This window comes from Nilaparvata lugens, chromosome 9 (assembly GCF_014356525.2).
Source record: "Nilaparvata lugens isolate BPH chromosome 9, ASM1435652v1, whole genome shotgun sequence".
NCBI lineage: Eukaryota > Metazoa > Arthropoda > Insecta > Hemiptera > Delphacidae > Nilaparvata > Nilaparvata lugens.
Window position 1 is genome coordinate 36,353,458 of NC_052512.1, and position 16,351 is coordinate 36,369,808.

General features: G+C 37.8%; 1 protein-coding gene across 2 annotated transcripts in view; it reads right to left on the minus strand.

Annotated features, from left to right (window-relative positions):
* Nucleotides 1–16,351, minus strand: part of LOC111053236 (sodium channel protein para) — a 265,185-nt gene that overhangs the window by 2,833 nt on the left and 246,001 nt on the right. The window contains exons 40-43 of one of the 2 annotated variants that reach the window (XM_039435819.1): nucleotides 11,082–11,386; nucleotides 8,593–8,894; nucleotides 5,579–5,906; nucleotides 2,255–2,491 (exon numbers count right to left, since the gene is read on the minus strand). In XM_039435819.1, coding sequence (XP_039291753.1) covers nucleotides 2,279–2,491; nucleotides 5,579–5,906; nucleotides 8,593–8,894; nucleotides 11,082–11,386 — 1,148 coding nt within the window. In that variant the 3' untranslated portion in view covers nucleotides 2,255–2,278. Of the gene's footprint in view, nucleotides 1–2,254; nucleotides 2,492–5,578; nucleotides 5,907–8,592; nucleotides 8,895–11,081; nucleotides 11,387–16,351 lie in introns of those variants that run through there. The other variant, XM_039435820.1, reaches the window with a different exon arrangement.

The window sequence follows — 16,351 nt, forward strand, 5'->3', positions numbered from 1 at the left end:
CGAGCTCGGGATTTAGCCAAGTTCTAGACGTTAAACAGCTGGATTCAGAAAATTGGCTTTCCGAAACGAGGCGTAGTCGTAGTCATTGTCAAAGTCACGTTTGAATTAAATTTCAAAAAACTAGAAAATTGAACACAAAATAAAATAAAGAGAAAATAGTGTAAAGTTTCAGCTATTTCGAATTATTTAGGAATGCTGAATTTTGTCAAGGATAAACGTTTCCAATTATAGAAATGAGAAAATGAAAACTGCGACTATTGTTATAAAAACTGCGACTACGCCCCGTTTTGGAATGCAAATTTTCTGACTCCAGCTGTTTTAAGTCTAGAACTTAGCTAATTCCCGAGCTCGGAAACCGGCCCTAAGAAGTTTCACAATACAGTCATATTCAGCAAATTTAATTTCTCATTCGTGTTGTTAATGAACTGAAAGGTTTTAGTGTATTGATAACTATTATTAAACGAAAATCCATATTAAATGCTGTAAATCACCCCGAGGACTTCTGCTACTCCAAATATTGACAACAGGGTAAACAGCTAGATGGAAATTTGATGAGCGCTACTATGCCAAGATTATTCGTTACCCCAGAAGTCTTCGGGGTGATTTACAGTATTTAATTTGGATTTCCGTTGAATAATAATTATTGATGCATTAGCATTTGAATAATTGCAATATCTCAGACATTTTCATCTGTATAAGGATTATTATTGATTAATGGAAATGATGCATTTGCCGTTATTTGACATTATTGTCGCGAGCATTCAAAAACGTCAAATACTTGAGGATGATACTTTCAATAGAGTATGGTAAACATGGAGCATGATTACATGATATGAGCAAAGTAATGTTTCACCAGAGCTAGTACAGAATCTAGAATAATATGAAGAATTTTAATCAATAGAGAATCAGAGAAATGGATCAATAAGATACATCGATAAATGTTTTCTGCAATAAAGAAATCTTGAATCTTGAATCTCTTGAATCTTGATAAATAACTCTTCATGCTGAGTACCTTCCTGTTCCTGTAGCCTACTAATACAGCTATAATCAGCTTATGAAAATTGTAATTCGTGTGTTTGTGGCCCTCGAGTGTGTACTCAGCTTTAAAGCCAGTTACACAAACATCAATTTTTGGACGTTCATAACTTTTGCCGACCTTATGGATTCTATTAGATCACATGGAACTTGACAAACATCATCTGTTTATTCTAAAAAAAAAAAAAAAAATAGGGACTCAATTAAAAGGTATCTTGAATCGATATGTTGTGTGTAACTGGCTTAACTGTCCATTCTAAAAATGGAATTGGTCTACTAGGTCTACAACACTAAACTTGAACTCGGCAGTTTTCCGCAATAATTGCGCCAGCTCAATGTGCCGCGGAGCAAGTGGTGTTTGTATTTCGCAATAGACTATTTATCTCTTATTCCCTCAGATTCCAACTTTCTCAAAAATAAAGCTGGAAAGTTGAAAGAAAAAGACATAATTTGATGTTACATGGTCGGTGTTACCATGAAACCTGGTTCTGTATTTTAAATCAATTTCGTAAAAATATAATGGTATTGACAACATCAACGTATTTTTATTTCACTTATGGAGAAACACCACAACATCTCATAGCATACAATCAAATTATCAAAAGATGGAAAGGTTCTGATTTCAAATCTGGATCCAGCACCCACAAATACTTCAGGTATGCAACAGATTTCCGAAAATACCCAGAAATTAGAGAGATTTATTTACTTTTATGAATTTGAATACTGCTGAAGGTGACTAGAGCTGAGATATAATTATAGCCCATACGAAATTACTTCCAACTTGGGGGAATATGCGGAGCGGAAAAATGGAGGGAGATCAGCCAATTACAGTGATGAGTTTAGTCATGTATAGGCGCAGTTGCCAATTTGTCGATTGGACTCAGTCGACTCAGTGCTTTCAAAGAGGAAACTTCGTATGTTTATCATGGACACTTGAACACTCACTAGAAATATAGAGAGCGCTGGCCGGTTTGGAACGGCAACATCACTGCCGCTGTATCCCCACTTTTCTCTGTTCCACATATCCCTCTCTCCAAGTTGGAACTTATTTTGCATGGACTACGATGTCATTGCACCCACTTTATTGCAGTTTTCCAGAATGAAAATATTAAGAAAACAATTTGGAAATCACACAACGTGAGAGCACAGCTCGCCGTGTTATTCATAATATGCAAAATGTCAGAATGAAAAGTATGCTTAGCTGATGACGTGTACCAACCTCGAGTGGGGGACGTGACCTTGCTCAAACATCGGCCAGCCTGGATGTGGTCGAAGGCGATCGTGAGTGAATTACAACCTTGTGGCCGTTCTTGGTATCAGCCAGCACTGCCGTCTGGCGACCCCCGTCCTCTTCCCCCCCGGGCGACTGCACCCCCCCTACCACTCCTCCACCACCCTCCTCGTCATCTTCCAGTTCATCTTCATCATCATCATCGTCGTCATCTTCCCCGCCCTCCTGCACACAATCAACCAAATTAAACTAACTAACCAAACTACAAAACTAAAAAAATACAGAAACACTCAACTAAAGTAATCAAGAAATGCATGTTAAAGAAAGAGATATCTCCCTGTGGGTGGGGGAAACAGAGTCAATAAGACAGACTCTGATGATAGATTAAAGAACTAGAATACACCCACAGGATCCGCTGCTTGATCGTAAGAGGCGACTAAAAGGGGGCCCGCCCTCCTCTTCCAAAGCCTCAACCATTTCTTCTACTTATTCATGCTTTGGGATTCTTCAAGTTGACACTTCTCCTACTGACTTAGCTAAGTGTCATTCTCTTTTTCCTCTTCAATCCACTTTCTCTATCTGGCCTTCCTGGTCCATCATCTTCCTCTTTTCGTCCCAAACACTTTCCTTTATCACGGGTAGACAAGGCTCGTAGCTGTAAAAAGTTGCTGAAAGCAACTTGTCTAGGGGAGAAAACCCTACACAAATCCTGTAAGTTGAGGCGCAGCAAGGTGGCGGCCCCACCACTGAACTCAACCTGCGCAGCGTTCGTACCGCGGCCAGGGGTTCTAACCAAATTACTGACAAACTCACAAACAGCCTCGGAAACCGGACCGGAATTATGGATAAAAATAAAAAAGGACTGCTAAAGAAAAACGATCTGGAATTACGGATATTTTTTAATTAGCCACATGAAATGTTAGAGGTTCATCAGACAAAGATTTTGAATTAAATAATGTATTAAAACAGCAAAAAGTTGATATAGCTGTTATCACAGAAACCAAGATAAAGTTACAGTGGACAAAGGATTTGACAGACTACTGGATGGTATACAAATGAGTCCCACAGAATCAGAGAGCAAGTGCTGGAGTAGCAATCATGGTGAGAAGCAAGTGTAAGAACAGTATATTGGATTACACTTGCATAATAAATGAAAGAATTATAACCATAAGACTCAGAATTGAAAGAGGTCACCTAACTGTCATAGGGATATATGACAGATGAAGGAAAGAAGAAAGAAACAGACTTGTTTTATGACACCCTCCAAAAGATTTCAAATAAAATAACCAGAACAGATCATGTTGCAATAGTGGGTGACTTGAACGCTCGAGTGGGCAACATTCCTATACCAGATGTTGTGGGCTCTTTTGGTGAGGCAACGCTCAACAACAATGGACAAGAGCTAAGACAATTGGCCACATTCAATAATCCTAAAATTATAAATACATTTTTCAAGAAAAAGGACATTCTTGTAGTGCAAGAGGTTTGAGATCAATGATTGATTATGTTATTGTTAATGATAAGTTAAAGAGCTTAGTACATGACGTCAGAGTAGTCAGAGGATGTGATATTTACAGTGATAAGTAAAGTTTTGATACTGAAGAAATGGAAAACTGTCAGAAAACTCAAGTACAAAAAGAAGAAGTTTTCAAAACAAACCTTCTATAAGGGATATCTATCAGAAACGTTTACAGGAGCATCTTATGTTAATTCCAACAGCACAAGATATTGAAACAGAATGGTTCAATTTGAAATCTTGTATGCAAAAAGCGGCTACTGAAGCACTTGGGAAAACGATAAGGAGAAGAGGTAAAAGACAGTTGAGAATATGGAATCCGGACATGGAGAATGCCATTGAGGAAAAACAGGAATCATACCTCGTTCTACTGCAGAAGAAAACTCCAGAAGCAAGGATAGATTACATGAGAAAACGTAATTTTGCAAAGCAGGTTGTCAGACAAGCTCAACAGGACTCATGGGACAGGTTTGTAGATATTATTGAGACCGATATACATGGAAGACAGCAATGTGCTTACGAGATCATGAGATCCATGAATAGAGTTGAGCGAGATGATGCTCCTCAAAATAATGTTATATCAGATGAACAATGGATACAGCACTACAAGGCTCTCTGGTACTCAGGAAGTAATCTAACAACTCTGCAGGATGTCCCATCCATCAATAACTCAGTGGAACCAATCACAGCTGAGGAATTACAGTATGCCTTGAAAAGCATAAAAACAGGAAGGCCGCTGGATTGGATGGAGTGAATGGAGAGCTCTTTTAAATATGGTGGTCTGTTTTTCGAATTACGATTTCTGCACCTGCTAAATGAGTATTGGAGAAAATACCGTATCCCAGATGAATGGAGGAAAGGTTATTCCTCTTTTCAAGAAAGGGAAACGGAATTATTGCAAAAATTACAGAGGAATCAGCCTTTTGAATATTGGCTATAAGATCTATTCTAAAATAATCAACTGCAGCATAAAACAATTGCTGAAGCTATTCTGAATGAAGAACAAAATGGATTTAGAAGAGGAAGGTCATGCTCAGACAATTTTTGCAGTGAAGAGAATAATTGAGAAAAGGCGAGAATACAATTTAGAAACCCATATGGCTTTTATTGATTTTGAAAAAGATTTTGATAGAGTTGATCGAAATCGGCTCTGGGAGATTCTGTGGAAGAGAGGTTATCCAAGACATCTGATTGATGCTGTCAAGACCTTACACCGCGAAACAAAAATCATAAATACAGGTAATGAAAGACTAGAAGATATTACTATAAATCAAGGAGTAAGACAAGGGTGTAGTCTATCACCCACTTTATTCAACATTTACATTGACCACATTTTCAGAGAATAATAATAATAATAATAATAATAATAATAATGATAATAATAATGATAATAATAATAATAATGTAATCTGGTCGAGGGTACAACACGACCAGAGGAGTTTATTCAAATTATAGACATGATTACAAAAAGCATATAAGGTACACTTATTTACAAAGTATTAATACAATTGGTTGATTACTTGCTGATCTAAGAAAATGTGGCCCCCACTATATATAAGAATATGTGTCGGGATGTCACTAATTTTGCTATTGTTTAAGATTTCATGCCAAAAGTTAAAAATTCTAATAAAGATACATTTTGCGAGTTATAAAAACTGCAACAACGCCCCGTTTCGGAAAGCCAATTTTCTGACGCCAACTGTTTAAAGTCTAGAACTTAGCTAAATCCCGATCTCGGAAACCGGCCCTTAGTATCAACTTCTGAACTACACAAAAAAAGACAAGAGATGACTGACCTGCCGATGCAGTTTGTGCTTGCGCCAAGCGTTCTGTATGAGTCGCGCACAATACTCCTCACGCTGTCTCCAGAGTGTCGACGACACAGGCTCGTATCCGACCTCGTCGGGTCTGCCCGGTTGCACCTCTCCCAGTTCGGCCGTCTCCTCGATCGGATTGCCTTTGCGCGCGAAGAAGTCCTTGGTCAGCGCATCCAGGATGTCCACGCAGAACATCAGGTCGCCCTTGCAGATGGGGATGTCCATCGAGACGATCTTGTACTTGTTTGGTTTGTGGATCTGTAGTGGCGGCTCTAGCACGTCCAGGAACTCCGATAGCTGGTCGTACCTGCTCACAACATTCAATGTTATTATTTACTAGCAGTTAGTCCATGCTCCGCCGGACACAGAGTTTTATTTTAAAACTTGACAAAATGAAAACTTGACGTTATAAAATCTTGAAGAATTAAAAATAGACCTATAACCATCATCGGCTGATTAATTATCTATATGAAAAATTGAAAGTTAATCAGTCCAGTAGTTCAGACGTGATGATGCGTCGAACATAATTTTCCTATCCCGTACGTGAATAAGCCAGTTCTTTCCTTTATTATAGTATATAATAAATTATATAGTATAATAATATATAGTATATAATAATAATTATTATAGTATAATAATAAATTGTGCTATTATCTTACACTTTTACAACAGTACTCATGATTTTCTTGCTTGTGTGACGCGTTTCATGGCACTGAGCCACATCTTCAGCGTACTATTATCTTATAGTACGTTGAGAGTAGGAGTACGTATAGGAGTAGCTAGATTTCTAAGGAGTTGGAAACGCGTTCATCAAGCAACTGTTGTAAAAGTGTAAGATGATAGCACAATCTATTATAATTAATATCAACAGTTCAAGTAGGATGAAGACAAAAAAAGGAATTGAAGTCGCCCAATAATTATTAATAAATTTCGCAGAGGATAATACCCACATGAGCCATACAGTGAGGTTCACGTTATAATGGCAGTATTTGATTAACATTGATGCTGTGTCGACTTCCCTTGACTATCAGGAGCTTGGCTGGTTGTACCTTAATCAAAAAAATCACAGTCAATACATGATTGCTTTTATATTTTGCTGAGGATGATGCCCACATAATCTTTAGGCGTGGGTAATGTATGAGTATGATGATTTGAATCGTCTTCATCAATACTATTAGACACTTCTATCATTTCCTTTGTGATAACTCTTTTCAAATTCAACCAATAATTGACAGACAGAGATGATTGAAACAATAATCTAAAACTAATATATGTTCCCGTATAAAAAATTATTTTTTAAAATGTTAACACTCTAACCGAAAGATCAGTCTCACAGACACCATGCAATGCAGACAATTGTTATGTTTTGGCCTCCCTGTGCGCCAGACGGCTCTGTCATTCATAATACCTTCCTCCCACCCTCTTCTTGCACTGACAGAACAGTCAAACCTATGCGTTCTGCTAGACCGGATCTCTCGGTTATTGAGCTTCATATACCATATCTTTCGTATAATGTTGGTGATTTTACTCCTATCCATTTAAAACTTGCTGTTATTTTTCAACTTTGTAATATTTAATATTCAATATTTATTATTCAGTATATGAAATATTGTTCATATATATATATATATATTGTTTCTAATAAATTGCATGGGTCAATTACATCAATAGATGAACCTACAAAAAACAGAAAATGACAGACTTTTCCTCCACCAATATAAATCCTAACTAACAGAACACTAAGTGAACAGAATCAACAATAGTGCTGTTTGGTACTGATCAAGTGTTCAGTGATGAAGATATTGGAATTAAATTGAGGCAGATCAAGATTTTTTTGCCAAACAACAGAAATGAAAACTCTACAGATTCTAACATGATTGAGCTTTGGAAATGGAGCTGCCGCAGCAATTAGTGGATGAGCCTCATAATTTGACTGGAGGAGAAAAACATGCAGCAAATGTAATCAATTACATTATATCGGTCTCTGAAACCTCATATTTCTAGAAATGTTAGGGAATTCATCTTTTGGTGAGAGTGTTAATCCAAATTATTTGGTTTTAGCCTCCTGCTTTTTAAGTTTGAACTTTTCCAGAGTTTAAGCAAAGCATAGAATAGAATAGAATAGAATATTTATTTCGCCAAATTTTTACATAATAGTTACAAAAAATGAATGATTTGGCACAGCGAGCAAAGTTAAACTTGTGCGCTAGCTGTGAGTTCATAAAGCAAACAGTACGAAGTAGCCTATAGCAATACTGAAAAATGGAAAAAAATATATACCTATGTAATAAATATTATAGTAATGCTTCTTATAAATAATACAATGATAAGAATTGAATAATTTCGTGTTAAAACCAATTATACAGGTGATAACCAAAAACAAGTCATACAGCCTACATTTAAATCTTCTAAATGCAAACTAATGAAGAAGAATACAATAAGAAATGGAATTTTTAGTTGTGAGCATATCCCAGTGCTTAATCAATTTTCATAAATAATACAAAAGATAGAAAGACATTCAAAACTCAAAAGAATCATGAATAGATTTATTAACATTTAGGCATTGTAAAATATATATTCTGCTCAACCCATACATTTATTTCCTTGATAAGTGCTTTAGTAATTTTTGAATTTATTAGTTTTATCGGAATTTTGTTTGAAAATATATTGCAAAGATAGGTGAATTGATGTCGACAAACTACTAGCATGAGACCGAGTTCGAAATTATACTGCGCAGGAGTTCTAGTTTAAAGAAAATGAATTAGATTTCATTAAAACTGATGCAATTCCACACAACTTGAATTTATTAGCTCTCTATTTGATTTCCGCATCATCCTCATGAGCTTATAGGCCAGTTCCTGTCTGCCATGTTTTCTTCCACGATTCCTGCTTGGTCCGTCTAATCACTTGTTTTGCAACGTTCCTGACTTTAGCTAAATTGTTTACTGTGCAAACAGACTATGAATACTACAACCAATGAGATCTCCACCAACCTTATGTACTGGGTGCCATCAGGATCGAACTGTTGCCAGATCTCGTAGTACATGTCGTAGTCGTCATCCGTGAGGCCTTCCTGTACGTCTTCGGTGGCCTGCGAGTAGTTCTCGAGGATGACGGCGATGTACATGTTGATGACGATGAGGAAGCTGATAACCAGGTAGGAGAGGAGGAAGGTGATTCCGACTGTGGAGGAGCCGCAGTTGCCGGGAGAGCCCATCTCGGGGTTGGGGAGGTCACAGTCGTCCTCGTTTATGATGCCGTCCAACACGCCGTCCCAGCCGGCTGATGTCGACATCTGAAACAAATATATTCAAATCATAATTCTGACACAATCATATCCAAACTATGTGGTGAGATTCTGCTATAGTAAAGACCAGACAACATAAGCGTTCACTCAAGCATTGGTAGATTGCCAATCGAAGAGTTTCCTGCCCTGCCAAAACGTCCGCCGATGGTACAAAAAAGCCTAAAAACGCTTTAGTTATGCTTCATTCATGAAAACTTACATTCATAACAAATCGGGTATTTGAAACTATGCTGAAGGCTAGCGATGGCAAACCACCCATCCACACTAGTCAACCAATGCGTGCTGCTTAGTCATCTGCTCTCGAGTTCTGCTGGTTTGATCTGTGTGCTGTGCAATTGAGATGTGATTTTCAAGTTGATTTACTCGGGATTGTTATTAAGTTATTTCTCATTGGTTTCTATAGTTTTTATGTGTTTCTTCCAGTTAATATTTTCAATCTTCACCTTCATTTTCAATTTGGAATTTTAAATGCAGCGCTCCATGAAGCAAGCGCTTGCCAACGTTGGCTACCGCTAGCCAATGATTGGGTACACAGTGTGGATGGCAAAACCAACGCAGCCAAGATTACCAGGCTGGTCAGCTTACTGGGCCAACGTGTGGACTAGGCATTACGGTGCGTACATACTAGGGCGCCACGAACACGCGGATTTCACTTTTCATCAGCTGATGCCATGTTTATTATATCTGACTACAGTTCCTAGATATCCTATTACATTAAGCGAGCAATTTCTGTATTTTTTATATTTATGTCTGGTTATTTATGTTCAACGGATCTCGAAAACGGCTCTAACGATTTTCACAAAATTTAGAACGTAGTGGGTTTGTGATATAAGAATTCGATTGCACTAGGTCTCATCCTTGGGAAAACTCGCTGAACAACATTAAAAGGATAATTCATCCTTGGCTGAAAGAGCTGAGACTTTCGTCGTCTATTTATAGTAAAAAAGTGAGTGAGCGATTGAGTATGTGAAAAATCCAAAATATCACATCCCCGAAATTCATAAGATGACATATAGCCAGCTGTGAAATATAAACACGATCATTTTAGAGAATTGTGTTCTGTTTATCAATAAATGAAAATAGCGAGCAAAGCTCAGTGCCCCGATATTGAATGTTAATAAAACACTGTCATTGAAGCATGGAGTTCACTTTAACCCGGTTTGTTTGTTTGCAGTGCGTCGATACGAATGGCACCACCCTGAGCCACGAGATCATCCCAGACCGCAATGTTTGTATAGCCGAAAACTACACGTGGGAAAATTCTCCTATGAACTTCGACCACGTAAGCAAGGCCTATCTCTGCTTGTTTCAAGTTGCAACATTCAAGGGCTGGATCCAAATAATGAACGATGCAATTGACTAAATGTAGGTTGGCATCTCTATTGATATTAGTGCCCCGATATTAGTCATCTGAAGCTGATGAGAAATAAAATGCACGTGTTCATAGCGCTCAGGTCGGTACACATCTTTATTATCAATATCGGGGGACCGAGCTTTGCTCTGGAGTACAAAAGCATAGAAAATTTATTACGGAGAAATAAATTATAATATATTTATAGTTTATACAGAATGGTTCTATCAAATCACAGTGAATTGAGATTTATTCCCAGTGGAATACGAAAATCTCTCTCACAAAGACCCGGTTGCACAAAAGACGGTTAAATTGTAATCCTGATTAATTTCACGTGGACCAAATCAGAGAAGACCATTTTAAAAAGACGGCTTCTCTGATTGGTTCTCCTGGAATAAATAAGGAATTTACCTGATTGAATGGTTGCAATAGTTCAACAGCTGAGTCGTAATTTTGTCTCAGTCTCACACACATGCACTCGCTCACTCACTCCCATTATCGACAGGCGGCAAAAGTCTCAGCTGTTTTTCCAATTTATTATCCTTTTAATGTCCTTCAGCGAGTTTTCCCAGGGATAAGACCTAGTGCGATCAAATTTTCATATCATGAACCTACTATTTTCCAAATTTCGTGAGAATCGTTAGAGCCGTTTCCGAGATCCGGTGACATACAAACATAAATAAAAACGTAAATATAAACAGAAATTGCTCGTTTAATAGTATAGGATGATGATGATGATGATGATAATATTATTCTCATAGTTATGATGATGGTTATAACGTGTAGGCTAGCACACTACAGCTGTTTATAGATGAAATACATGCCTGAAAGAGCAATATCATGGACTGTCCGAACGTTTTGAAGTTATAGACGTCATCGAGTCCCCCCTTCTCCTTGACGTGCATGAAGAACGACATGCCAAAGATGGCGAAGATGAACATGACAAGGAAGAGCAGGAGGCAGATGTTGAACAAGGCAGGCAGAGACATGGCTAGTGCGAAGAGCAAGGTGCGAATGCCCTTGGCACCCTTGACGAGTCGAAGCACCCGGCCCACCTTGGCCACTCGCACCACTCGCAGCAGAGTCGGCGACACAAAGTACTTTTCGATCAGGTCGCTCAGCACCAAACCTGCAGCACACCAATGTCACAAACTTCATTCACAAACTAAATCCAAATCACAAATATATCTGCAGGATACCAATGTTACAAACTTCATTCAAAAACTAGATTTTAGAATGAAATGGATTATGAGAAACTATGGGTCGATTGAATAAAAACTAGACTATAGTGACTAGCAACAATACTCCATACAAAATATTACTATTGACTTGGGAGGGTTCAAGCGCTCATATTAAACTATGGGCCCGTTCTGTGTACATGGAATGTGGTAAATTGTCCGATTCACAATTTTCCAGGTAAAAAGTTCCGCGTTCCATGGGAAGAGTTATTACAGATTCTGTACCAAAAACCAGTTCTAGTTCCAAAATCCTGCCCAACAGTCGAAGCGTGGTAAATTGTCCGACCTGGTACAGTTCCAACTATCTGAGCTCTCATTAGTCAATTATTGTAGTCTGCTTGCTTCTCTGTGCATGCGCTGATTGTTTGTTTACCATAGCATAGCCAATACATAACCAACAATATGATGTTTGATAGCCATTCATTGAATGAATTTTTCTCTGTAGAAAATTTTTGAACAATGCAATAAAAGAAATGCACACTTTTCTAGACGGTAAGTTTGTAAAACAGCCTTTCTTCATTCACGCAACTAGTAAACGACACATTTTAGTGTAAATCAACTTTATATGTCCGCGCCAAAAGCTTGAACCAACGATTTTGAAATGGCGTTCCATGGGAACATTTTGCACTAGTCACGTGATGGAACAATTTACGATTGGAACTGGAACAATTTACTGTACACAGAACGTACACATTGAGTCGACTGAGTCCAATAGACAAATTTTCAACTGTGCTTCTACCTATGACTAAATCCATCACTGTAATCGGCTGACCTCCCTCCATTTCTCTTCTCCGCTTATTCCTCCTAGTCAACAGTAATTTTGTATAGAGAATAGTGGAATGCAGCTGATACAAATAAGGGTACAATATATGTTTCAGCTATACAAATAAGATTAAACAGCTGACTCGAATCCTAGCATTTGCTTGAAAGTTACTTGGAGCAATTGTTAGCTTTTATTCAATTAATACATTGACCAATGTCACAAACTCCATTCAAAAACTATTCTAATGGATTATGAGAAGCTATGGGTCGATTAAATAAAAACTAGTATATAGTGACTAGCAACTAGTCATTGGTTTCAGCTATACAAATGAGATTATACAGCCAAATCGAGTTCTAGCATTTATGATTATGATTTTTGAAGAGACGGATTGAAGGATCCAAAGGTTCAAAGAACCCCACACGTCAACCGAAGCTTATTGTGTTCCCAAGTAGTATGTTAGTTAGGCAAACCAATACCTGTGTTCTTTACAAGAACCAGGAGTTTTTCCCTATACTAAAATTCCATTCATCACCTGGTTGCTTGATCCAGTGTGATATGCTTGGCAGTCTCTTCAGACTGATTAGTCCTCGTGACCTACGCGAGTTCCACTCCTGGCCTTCTTTGAAGGTTCTTCCGCTGAGGAAGGGGTGGCCAAGTTGCCTCTAGGGCGTCTGGCCACCCTTGACTCAGCCTCTTAACCCACATTAGTGCCTGGAGTTTCACCCATCTCTGGTCTCATCCATTTCTCACCCATTTTTGGTAGAGAGTTAGTGGGGAGGATATTTTTAATATTCTTTCCGAAGAATGGACATTGATATGTCCAAAGCTCCGCCAATTTATGTAGATGCATAACAATATGATTATTATCTATAGTTATTATATTACAAACTGCTTTTTCATATCATATACAGTTCAATAATTATTTTCTTAGTCTATATTATGTAAATTCATCTATAATTTTGCTGTATTGTAAGCTATTGTATATAAGTGTATAAGCCAGTATATATTGTAATCTACATAAATAAAGTACTCAATCAATCAATCAATCAAGTCTCTTGGGTTTTTTTCTTTTTGCCCCTCCGAAACTTCGCAGGGTCAAAAGCCTCACCTCTCCCAAGAAGTTTTGCCTGAATGGCCACCCTTCTCTGAGCAGTGGTGAGTTTTGGCCTCTCCACCTATAAACTCGTGACCTTCTGAGTTCCACTCCTGGCTTTTTTGTAGGTCCTTCCGCTGAAGGAGGGGTCGCCAAATTGCCACTAGGGCACCTGGTCACCCTCGACTCAGCCTCTTGACCAACATTTGTGCCTGGAGTTTCACCCGTCTCTGGTCTCTTGGGTTTTTCTTTTTGCCCCTCCGAAACTGCCCTGATGGGGCAGATCCCGTGGGTTTGAAGGCAAGGTAACTTCTGGATTTGCCTTGGAATCCCTTTTAGTCGCCTCCTACGACAAGCAGGGATACTGTGGGTGAATTCTGGTTTTCAACACATTCTTCAGTACGATGTTCGACTCAAAACTCCCTCAACCCACAGGGGAATTTTAGCATTTACTTGATACTATAGCAGTTGTTCGCTTTTATTCAATTGGTTCTAACTATACAAATAAGATAGATAGCTGACTCGAATCCTAGCATTTGCTTGAAAATTACTTAGAACTAGCAACTGCTAGCTTTATTGCAGCTTTAATATAATATAGAAGCTTGAAAGTTCTTAGAACTAGCAATTGCTAGCTTTCATTCAATTAACACATTGGTTCCAGTCGTAAAAATCACAATAGAGCCAACTCGAATCATTCTGAATTGAATTTGCTTGAATTCAAGCAGATCTAGAAATTGCTAGCTTTTATTCAATTGAAATTTTCAAATTTGTATTGTTTGTCTCAAATGTGGTCCTGCATTACTCTCATAAATTCAAATACTCTCATATTTTATGAGAGTACATAATTTAGGTTGAAGAATGACAGTAGTAACAATTATTATTGTCGGCTTTAATAATAATACAGAATTTCTCACGAAAGGTACAACAGCCAAAAACCATAGATTCTACATGGATTATGCAATAAAGAATATTCAGCAAAATGCTCTTATATCGACCTCGGTTTTCGAGATCTATCGATTTCTCCATATTATGGAGAAACGTCTATAGTGAGCAAACTATCAGACAAATTCCAAATCTGAGGACATGGTTGAAAAGAGGAAGAAATTTCTTATAAGATTCACATAATGTGTTCCTCTGTTTAGCGCTTTTGAACTTTTTAGAAGCGCTCAAATTTGAAAACAGTACATTCGTCCAGTTCAAAGCCAAATTTCAAACAGTTTGAATGCTCATAAAAAGTTCAAAAAATTCAAACAAGGGAGCAAATTATATACTCTTTTTGGAAATTTCTTCCTCTCCCCATAGTCCAGTCAATATATTTTGCCTACATTCAATCATTTCAGCAATATGGAATAAAAATTTGGGGTGGAACATACTCAAACCACTTGGAGAAACTTTTTGTAATTCAAAAACACCTTATAAGAGCTATATTGGGAAAACCCAGGCTCTATCCAAGTGAGTTTCTGTTTAGTGAGCTAGATGTTTCAACTGTCAGGCAGCTTTACATAAAAAATGTAATCATCTACATAAATAAACATATGAATCTTTTCAACCTGCGTGTTTCACCGTATAACCTCCGTCCCTCATCTATTACCTTTCAAATTACAGATACTATTTTATCAATTTGTAGAAAACAATTTTTATATCAGGTATCAAAGCTCATCAATGTCATTCCTAACCATTTTATCACTAGTAAATTGAATAGAAAACTGCTAATTGAAATTCATACATGGATAATCTCGAACAATGTAATTTTGGCAATGTAATTTCCTCATAGCTTAGTATAAAGACTTCTCATGTTTTTTATGTAATTTTCAACTATTCTTTACTTTCCCCTAAGCCTTCACTCTGCTCTTTCTCTTCCCTTCCTCACTCACTTTTTCTTTTCCCTATTTCTTAATAATATCCCATTATTATTTTCATGTACTGTTAAGCCTCTGCGCTCATGTTCCTCGAACCTTGCAGGGACTTCCCGTTTTTAATATAGTTATGTATAATCCTATTAATGGTATTTTTCTTTTTCATTTTATATTGTATTTTACTTTTTTCATTTACAACCATTTTTGTCATTGTAATTATGTTTTTGGGACGAATAAAGATTTGATTTGATTTGAATATAGACATAAAAAAGGGGGTGTGCTTGCAATTTATATTGTAGTTCTGATTTTCTAATATATTATTTGGGTACATAAGAGAAGTACAGAACCAATTTCTTCATGCAAAATTTCCTTGTGCTAGATACAGGGTGGCCCAAAAACCTCGTATTTCCGGCTCATTTTCCAGTTTTAAGCTATTTCTACCAAATATCGTTGTTGTTGTTTCTTAGCACTACAGCCCTGGGTGGGCCTTGGCTTCCTCCGTCACTCGCCTCCACTCGTTCCTGTCATTCGCCATCCTTCTCCATCCACGAATCCCCATTCTATTCAGATCTCCTTCGACATCCTGCAGCCACCGTCTCCTGGGTCTCCCTCTTCTTCTTACTTGAAAATTTCACCCTCAAGAAGTTGTCTCTGGAGTCTGTTCTGCTCCATTCTCCAGACGTGTCCCAGTCAGCTGATTCTTCGTGATTTGATGGAACGAACTATGTCCTGTTTTTGGAGGATATTGTTTATCTCTCTGTTGCTTCCTATTCTCCATGTTTCATCTTGCCGAACTGGTCCAAAAATTCTTCGGATGAAGAGTTCAAAGACTCTAAGTGCGGATATATCGGCTACAGTGAATGTCCATGCTTCGCTGCCATATGTAACTACTGGCCTGATTACTGTTTTATAGAGTTTTATTTCAGTGTCACGTGTTATCAGCTTGGACTTAATTATTTTAACATTTGCAAAATATGCTCTATTACCACTGATTATTCGTTTGTTTATTTCTTCAGACATTTTATTTTCTACATTCAGCTCTGTGCCTAGGTAAACGAAACTGCTCACATTGTCAAACAAGAACTGTCCTATCCTAACTGGTTCGTTTTTTCTTCTTCGGGCCTGCGCACTTAACATTAGCATA